General features: G+C 44.1%; 1 protein-coding gene across 1 annotated transcript in view; it reads left to right on the top strand.

Moving 5' to 3' along the window:
* The window catches only part of LOC122548771 (SCO-spondin-like), a 188294-nt gene that overhangs the window by 156716 nt on the left and 21810 nt on the right, over positions 1–9768 (top strand). Inside the window, exons 23-24 of the mRNA XM_043687538.1 lie at positions 2690–2750; positions 8115–8242. Coding sequence (XP_043543473.1) covers positions 2690–2750; positions 8115–8242 — 189 coding nt within the window. The remainder of the gene's footprint in view (positions 1–2689; positions 2751–8114; positions 8243–9768) is intronic.

The raw sequence follows: 9768 nt of genomic DNA, 5'->3' as shown, positions 1-9768 counted from the left end.
ATAGAAAGCTTTAGGGTTCTCCTTTATTCTATTTGCTAAAGACTGCTCGTGTCTTCTCTTTGCTCTTCTTAACTCTCTCTTTAAATCCTTCCTGCCTGATCTGTAACTCTCCATCACCTCATCTGAACCATTTTGCCTCATCAACACATAAGCCTCCTTCTTCTGCTTAACAAGAGATGCAATTTCTGTAGTAAACCACGGTTCCCGTACCTTATTACTTCCTCCCTGCCTGACAGGGACATACCTATCAAGGACACACAACATCTGTTCCTTAAACCAGCTCCACATTTCCATTGTCTGCATCCCCCACATTTTGCTACCCCATTCTGTGCATCCTAATTCTTGCCTAATCACATTATAATTGCCCTTGCCCCATCGATAACTCTTGACCTGTGGCATGTACCTATTCCTTTCCATTGTTAAACTAAACGTAACTGAATTATGGTCACTCTCTCCCAAGTGCTCACCTACAAATAAATCAAACCTGGCCTGGTTCATTACCAAGCACCAGATCCAGTGTGGCCTCCCCTCTTGTTGGCTCTTCGACATACTGTGTCAGGAAACACTCCTGTGAACATTGGACAAAAACTGATCCATTCGACGTACTAGAGTTATAGCATTTCCAGTGAATGTTGGGCAAGTTAAAGCCCCCCCATAATGATCAATCTGTTCCTTTCACTCTTACCCAGAATAATTTTGTCAATTCTCTCTTCCACCTCCCTGGAACTCTGTGGAGGCTGATTAAAAAAACTCCAAGCAGTGTGACCTCTCCTCTCCTGTTTCTAACATCAGCCCATACTACCGCAGTAGACGAGTCCTCGTCAAGCGTTCTCTCAGCCACTGTTACAGTATCCTTGACTAACAAGGCCACACCTCTCCCTCTTTAACCACCTTGCCTGTTTTTAATGAAAGATCTAAACCCTGGAACCTGCAACATCTATTCCTGACCCTGCTCTATCCATGTCTCCGAAATGGCTACAATGTCGAAGTCCCAAGTGCCTATCCATGCTGCAAACTCACCTACCTTATTTTGGATACTTCTGGCTTTGAAATAGACAAACTTCAAACCAACCTGCTGTCTGCCAGCACATTCCTGCGACCCTGAAATCCTGTCCCTGTCCTCCCTACTCTCATCCTCCTGTGCACTGCAACTACACCTCCGGTTCCCATCCCCCTGCTGAACTAGTTTAAACCCACCCGAATAGCACCAGCAAATTTCCCACCCAGGATATTAGTACCCCTCTGGTTCAATGAAGACCATCCTGTTTGTACAGGTCCCATCTTCCCCAGAATGAACCCCAATTATCCAAGTACCTGAAACCCTCCCTCCTGCACCATTCCTGCAGCCACGTGTTCAGCTGATATCTCCCCCTATTCCTTGAATCGCCATGATGTAGCACAGGTAACAATCCAGAGATAACAACTCTGTTTGTTCGAGCTCTCAGCTTCCACCCTAGCTCTCTGAAATCCTGCCTTACATCCCTATCTCTCTTTCTACCTGTGTCGTTGATACCTGCGTGGACCACGACTTGAGGCTGGTCACCCTCTCCCTTCAGGACCCCAAAGACATGATCCGAGGCACCTGGGAGGTAACACACCAACCGCGCGTCTCGTTCATTCCCAACAAGCCTTCTATCTGAGCCTCTAACTACTGAGTCCCCAATGACTAACACTCTCCTCCTTTCCCTCTTTCCCTAATGTGCAACAGGGACAGGCTCTGTGCCAGAGTCCTGGGCCCCACTGCATACCCATGGTAAATCGTCCCCCTCAACAGTATCCAAAACGGTATTCATGTTTTTCAGGGGAACGACCACAGGGGATCCCTACACTGACTGTTTTTTCCCCCTTCGAACAGTCACCCAGCTTTCTTCATGCCTAGGAGTAACTACTTCCCTTTAACTCTTATCTATCACAGCCTCTGCCTCCTGAATGATCCGAAGGTCATCCAGCTCCCACTCCAGTTCCCTAACACGGTCTTGGAGGAGCGAGAGTTGGGTGCAATTCCTGCAGATGTCTTTGGATGGGACACTAATGGCGTCCCTCACCTCAAACATCCTGCAGGAGGAACATTGCTCTCCCTGCACTGCCATCCCTGCTAGTCCCCTCGTCACAAAGTAAAAAGAAGAGACGCTTACCTGATATGTCCCTGGTCTTTAAGGTTAGAGGAGGTGATTGGGTGGGAGGCCCTACAAAGGTACGATCTGGGGTCGAAAAAACACTGACTTATATAGCTGGATGGAAATAAAAGGACAAAGTCCGCCCTTTCCCAGAAACCTCTGCTCTCTGACTTCAAATATAAAAGCTCAAATCAGTGACTCACCGCTCCCGCCAGGCCCCTGGTTCAAGCTCCCGCCCTTTGAGTTGCTGCTGCCGCTGAAAAACAGATAGAATGTTTAGGGGTTTAACAGGACATAAGCATAAGCTTAGCAACATAGAAACTAGGAGGCTAGAATCTGCCTGCTCTATTATCGTCTGTCCATGGGACAACTTGAAACTGGATAACACAATTGGAAGATTGTAGGAAAGAGCCAATATTTTAGGATTGTTCCAGAAAAGAACCACCATTGAAATGATGGGCTGAATGTTCAGCCACTGATGAACCTATGCATATTTTTATAGTATGTTTTAAAAGCTGTTTGTTTTACTTTGTGTGTTACAACTATAGAATTAATTTTTGCATGAATTGCAGGGTTATGTAAAAGTTGAGGAACTTGGAAAATGCTGTCCAGTCTGCAGGAAGGAAGTTCCTGGTAAGTGAAGATAGCACAGGTCAGACTGCGTGATTCTCTTCCTGTCTCTCTCGCTGTCAATTTCTCAGCTTGTGTCTTTCACACAGTCTGTGTGCTTCCCCAATCTCACCCTTTTCCCTTCTCTCCCCCTCTTGCATGGTTCTGGAGGTGGACAATGAGAGGGTCTGAACATGAGACAGTCTCAGGGTTAGATGAGCATTTAGGACTCAAATGAGGAGAAATGTTTTCATTCAGAGATTCCTCCCTCATAATGAAAAGACCCATCTTCATATTGAAGATACCTCCATTGTGCTGTGTAGCATGAGGTAAAGTCACTCATTAGAGAGGCAGAAACAACTGGTGGTGGTTTAACCTGAGGTTACCATGCCTCAGGTGAGGGGGGTGGTTGAGAGGAGAGTCCTTCATGGTAACCTCAGCCAGCGTGAATTGAACTCACACTGTTGGCATCAGTCTACATACAAATCACCTCTCCAGCCAACTGAACTAATTTATCCTTTGTTTGGCATACCAATGTGTTTAATGAGACTTTGAACATTATAGCAACTCAAACTAAGTGTTCATGACATGTTATTGGCCATCAGCTGTTGAATTATATTGAATATCAATCTGTAACCTCACGACCCAGCATATTCCCCACTCTACAATTATCATCAAGCTAGGTGGCCCAGTAGTTAGCACTGTTGCCTCACAGCACCAGGGTTCGAACGACTGTCTATATGGAGTTTGTACATTCTCCCTATGTTTGCGTGGGTTTCCTCCACTGTCCAACGACGTGCAGGTTAGGTGGTTTGGCCATGCTAAATTGCCCATAGTGTCCAGGGATGTCCAGGCTTGGTGGATTAGCTATGGGAAATGCAGAGTTACAGGGATAGAGTGGATATTCTTCAGGGGGTCTGCATGAACTTAATAGGCTGAATGGCCTTCTTCCACAGTGTGGCGATTCTAAGATTCATGATCCAGCCCCTCAAAACCTCCCTGGTAAAGAATTCCAGATTCACTCCCACCCCTCAGGAGAGGAAATTCCTCCTCGTCCCTGTCTTAAATCTGTCTGAGTTTATAATCCCTCTGGTCCTAGACACTCTCAGAAGGAGAAACAACCTTTCCACATCTCCCTAAGAATCTTGTGTGTTTCAATAAGATTGCCTCTCACTCTTTGAAACTCAGGCCCAATCTACTCAACGTCTCCTCATAAGACAATGGCTGCATACCTGGATACGGTTTAGTGAACCTCTGGACTGCCTCCATTGCCAATATAGCTTTCTATAGATAAAGAGCCCAAAACTGCTCAAGTGATATCCATAGGAAAATGGTTGCTGTCGGAGATAAATTATCTCAGCTCCAGGATATTTCTGAAAGAGTTTCTTACTGTGCTTAGAGAAGCTGAAATTGATCAATGCCAAGTCAACATGATTTTCTGAAAAGAAAAGGTGCAGAGGAGATTTACCAGGATGTTGCCTGGTCTGGAGGGAAGGTCTTACAAGGAAAGGCTGAGGGACTTGGGTCTGTTCTCATTGGAAAGAGGAAGGCTAAGGGGGGGTGTTTGACAGAGACATATAAGATGATCAGAGGATTAGTTCGGGTAGACAGTGAAAGACTTTTTCCTAGGATGATGACGTCAGCTTGTACGAGGGGGTATAGTTACAAATTGAGGGGTGATAGATTTAAGATAGATGTCAGATGCAGGTTCTTTACTCAGAGAGTGGTAAGGACGTGGAATTCCCTGCCTGCCAATGTAGTTAACTCAGCCACATTAGGCGCACTTAAATATTCCTTGGATAAGCATATGGATGATGATGGGATCGTATAGGGGATCGGGCTTAGATTAGTTCACAGGTTGGCACAACATCGAGGGCCGAAGGGCCTGATCTGTGCTGTATTCTTCTTTCTTTCTTTCTTTCTTTCTATCTGTCTGTCTGTCTGTCTGTCTGTCTGTCTGTCTGTCTGTCTATCTATCTATCTATCTATCTATCTATCTATCTATCTATCTAATTATAGATAACTGGGTAATTTACTTACCTTGATCTCGCGAAGACATTTGATAAGGTATCATATAATATGTTCTTGCAGAATTATGTGAATACAAAAGCAGGAACTTACGCTGGGGTTATATAGGGCATTAGTGAAACCATATCTGGCAGATTCCTAACAGGTCAGAGTCTAGGAATACTGTGGGAAATAACTCACCTCCTGACTCCCCATGTCTGTTCACCATCTATAAGTCATAGAGTCATTCAAAACAGACCTTCAGCCCAACTCGTCCATGCTGACCAGATATCCTAAATAAATCTAGTACCCGTTGCCAGTATTTGACCCATATCTCTCTAAACTCTTCCTATTCATATACCCATTCAGATGTCTTTTAAATATTTTAATTGTACAAGCCTCCACCACTTTCTCCGGCAGCTCACTCCATACACACACCACTCTCAGCATAAATCTTTGCCCTCTTACTTTAAACTTATGCCCTCTAATTTTGGATTTCCCCATCCTGGCAAAAGACCTTGAGGAAGTAAGTTTGTTCACTGAGCTGGAAGGTTTGTTTTCAGACGTTTCATCACCATTTTAAGATAACACCGTCAGTGAGCCTCCAGTACAGCGCTGATGTTATGTCCCACTTTCTATTTATGTGTTTAAGTTTCCTTGGGTTGGTGATGTCACTTCCTGTTCTTTTTCTCATGGAGTCCAAATCAATGTGTTTGTTGATAGAGTTCTGGTTGGAATGTCATGCTTCTAGCAATTCTCATGCATGTCTCTGTTTAGCTTGTCCTAGGATGGACATGTTGTCCCAGTCAAAGTGGTGTCCTTCCTCATCTGTATGTAAGGATACTAGTGATAGTGACTCATACATTGTGTGGCTAGTTGATGTTTGTGTATTCTAGTGGCTAGTTTTCTGCCTGTTTGTTCAATGCAGTGTTTATTACAATTCTTGCAGGGTATTTTGTAACTGACATTCGTTTTGCTTATTGTCTATATAGGGTCTTTTAAGTTTATTAGCTGCTGTTTCAGTTAATTGGTGAGGAAGGACATCCGAGCTGAAAAATGTGTTGCTGGAAAAGTGCAGCAGGTCAGGCAGTATCCAAGGTGCAGGAGAATCGACGTTTCGGGCATAAGCCCTTCTTCAGCTCCTTGGATGCTGCCTGACCTGCTGCGCTTTTCCAGCAACACATTTTTCAGCTCTGATCTCCAGCATCTGCAGTCCTCACTTTCTCCTAAGAGGAAGGACATCACTTTGACTTGGACAACACATCCATCCTAGGACAAGCTAAACAGAGACACGCACGAGAATTCCTAGAAGCATGGCATTCCAATGTGAACTCTATCAACAAACACATCAATTTGGACCCCATCTACCACCCTCTGAGAAAAAGATCAGGAAATGACATCACCAACACAGAAAATGAAATCACAATCACAAGGAAACCTAATTACCTCAATAGAAAGCAGGACATAACACTTGCGCTTCACCAGGGACTCGCTGATGATGTTATCTAGTATGGTTACGAAACGTCTTAAAACAAATCTTCCAGCTCAGTGAGCAAACTTACATCCAGAACCTCAACCTGAGCTACAAATCTTCTCAAAATTCTCAAAAGACCTTGTCTATTTCTCCTATCCATGCCCCTCATGAAATTATATACATCCAAAAGGTCACCACTCTGCCTCTGACAATCCAGGGAAAACAGCCCTAACCTATTCAGCCTCTCTCTACAACTCAAAGCCTCCAACCCTGGCAACATCCTTGTAAGCCTTTTCTGAACCCTTTCACATTTCACAACATCCTTTCTATAGTGGGGAGAACACAGTTGCTTGCAGCATTCCAAAAGTCCAATGTCCTGTACAGCCACAACATGACCTCCCAACTCCTACTCTCAATGCACTGACCAAAAAGGCAGGTGTACCAAATGCCTTTTTTATTTACAAGTTAACAGTCCATTACCAGCTCTAGTCCATATTCTGGTCCTGGGCTTAAAGTTGGACAAGTCAATTTTCGATGCCTGTTCTTCTCATTCCTACTGATGTTATTGTCAGCAGCACGGTACAAAGTTAATTGATCATTGGGCATATCCTAAACTCTCCAATGAACCAGTGTTGGTGACTTTACCCTTGGGCACTTTAATGTGCATCCGTCCCTAGAGTCAAAATGTTTTCTGTGGGCAGGTGTGGTGGCAATGTAGACGAGATACACACGGTTACATCTGAATATCAGAACTGCAAGCATAAGGTAATAACTTCATTGCTCATTCCTCCTCCTACACATTCAACAAGAATGGTTCCGGGAATGAGAAACTTCAGTGATGATGACAGATTGAAGAAGTTGGGACTGTTCTCCTCGGAGAAAAGATCTGATTGAGGTTTTAAAATCATGAACAGAAGGTAGACAGAGTCATTAGGGAAAAGCTGTTCTTGCTTGTAAAAGGCAAATAGATCAAGACAGTGTTGATTTAAAGTGAAATGAAAAAGGGTAACACAAGAAAAAACTTTTTCAGACAGCGAGTCATTTGGGTCTGGAATATTTTGATTGATTTATTGTCACGTACTGAAACACATTGCAAAGCTTTGTTTATGAGCAGAACAGGCAGATCATAATAAATGGGGATGTACAGATCAGAGATTGTAAAACACTTAGACAGAAGCATACAGGTTACATTGCACAAGGCGTGCACCAGGTGAGATCAATATTAGCAAGATCAGCATTAAAGTTTAGAGAGTCCATTCAGCAATCTAGTAATGGCCAGGAAGAAGCTGTTTCTGAACCTCCTGGTGCATGTGTTCAAGCTTCTGTGTCTCCTGCTCCACAGAAGAGGTTGGAAGAGATCATTACAGGGGTGGGAAAAGTCTTTAATACTGTATGGAGGCAGGTTCAATTGAGGCATATTCAAGGAGGCAATGAATCATTATTCAGATTGAAATGGTGTGCAGGGATATGAGAAAGTGAGGGATTGGCCCAGACAGACCAATCAGACTGAGTGTAGGAAAAACCTCAGAGCAATCGCACGATGAAGAAATGTTTAAGGAAAAACATTCCATCCTGGGGATTGCACAAGCCTACAGTCGCCTTATTAAGAGTAAAACATTTTGCAGCCTTCGCGATGGCTGCGGGAAAAGATTTTGATTGCCCCAATCGAAATGGTGTACAGGGATATGAGAGGGTGAGAGATTGGCTCACTTGAAAGGTACGGGCATTACATATTAAATGGCCTCCTTTTGTTCTGTAATAATTCAATGATAGGCTTCATCTTTCTGAAGAACTGGGTTTGGAAGCCCAGCCAGACACATGGAGCACAATCACTACAAAAGAAAGTGGGACTGAATGTTGGTCCAGGAGATTATGTCCCTGATTGTGTAACGTTTTCCTTCTGCTAGATATCTCTCCGAAGTGCCAACATTTCACCGAAATTCGGAACATATCCAAGGGCCAGTGCCATCTGACAAATGTGGCAGTCAGTTCCTGCAGGGGAAGCTGTCTATCCCAAGTTCACGTCATTCCAGAGGTAAGCATTGAAGCTCCCAGGTTTGCTGAATGTAAAGAATTTGCAAATAATCAAATGTCCATCAGAAAGTCCAATCAAACTGCATGTAGGAAAAACCTGAGAGCAATCCACGATGAAGAAATGTTTAAGGAAAAGCATTCCATCCTGGGGATTGCACAAGCCTACAGTCACCTTATTAAGAGTAAAACATTTTGCAGCCTTCGCTGTGGCTGTGGGAAAAGGATTTGATTGATCAAGACCAGAGAGTATCAGGGTAGGCTTATATCTGTGGGAGTCAAGATTAGAGTCGTGCTGGAAAAGCACAGCAGGTCAGGCAGCATCCAAGGAGCAGGAAAATTGACATTTCGGGCAAAAGCCCTTCATCACCCTCATTCCTGATGAAGGGCTTTTGCCTGAAGCATTGATTTTCCTGCTCCTCAGATGCTGCCTGACCTGCTGTGCTTTTCCAGCATCACAATAATCTTGACTCTGATCTTCAGCATCTACAGTACTCACTTTCGCCTTGTTTCTGTGGGATACATCTTAATACTGAAATTACCTATAGCGCAACATGAAGTGTAACAATACTAGTGTGTACAGAATCTCTCCATGAATATGTCATGCCATTTGGTCAAAAGACAGACATTCCTCTGGAGTTAAGAGGAAATAAAGTGTTGTTGATGCTCAATACCTTCATCCTTTGTCAAGTTTTAATTCTCTAGTCATCATGTCGTAGAAGAAATTGTATATTATTAAAGAGGGGATTGGGAAGATATGAGCCCAGCACATCAGTGCAAAAGATAAAACTGAACTTTTCACAGCAATCTTCAGCCAGAAGTGCAGAGTTTATCTCTCCACCCCGGAGGCTCCTGGCCTCTAATCCTGATGAAGGGCTTTTGCCCGAACCGTCGATTTTCCTGCTCCTCGGATGCTGCCTGACCTGCTGTGCTTTTCCAGCACTACTCTAATTTAAACTTTGGTTTCCAGCATCTGCAGTCCTCACTTTTGCCTGGAAATGCAGAGTGGATGATCCATCTTGGCCTCTTCCAGAGGCCCTCAACATAACTGATACCAACTTCAGCCAATTCCATTCAATACATGTGATATATTAAGAGGCACCTGGAAGCACCGGATATTGCAAAAGCTGTGGGCTCTGACAACATTTCAGCAATAGTGCTGAGGACTTGTGCTCCAGAATAGGCTTATGCAGAAAGTCAGGAGGCATGGGATAGAGGGACATTTGGCCAGTTGGATAGAAAACTGGCTAACTGGTCGAAGTCAGAGAGTGGTGGTAGATGGTAAATATTCAGCCTGGAGCCCAGTTACAAGTGGAGTTCCGCAGGGATCAGTTCTGGGTCCTCTGCTGTTTGTAATTTTTATTAATGACTTGGAAGAGGGAGTCGAAGGGTGGGTCAGTAAATTTGCAGATGATATGAAGATTGGTGGAGTTGTGGATAGTGAGGAGGGCTGTTGTCGGCTACAAAGGGACTTAGATATGATGCAGGGCTGGGCTGAGGAGTGGCAGATGGCGTTCAACCCTGTCAAGT

Source organism: Chiloscyllium plagiosum, chromosome 4 (genome assembly GCF_004010195.1).
Source record: "Chiloscyllium plagiosum isolate BGI_BamShark_2017 chromosome 4, ASM401019v2, whole genome shotgun sequence".
Classification (NCBI taxonomy): Eukaryota; Metazoa; Chordata; class Chondrichthyes; order Orectolobiformes; family Hemiscylliidae; genus Chiloscyllium; species Chiloscyllium plagiosum.
This window is presented reverse-complemented; position numbering and strand designations above follow the sequence as displayed.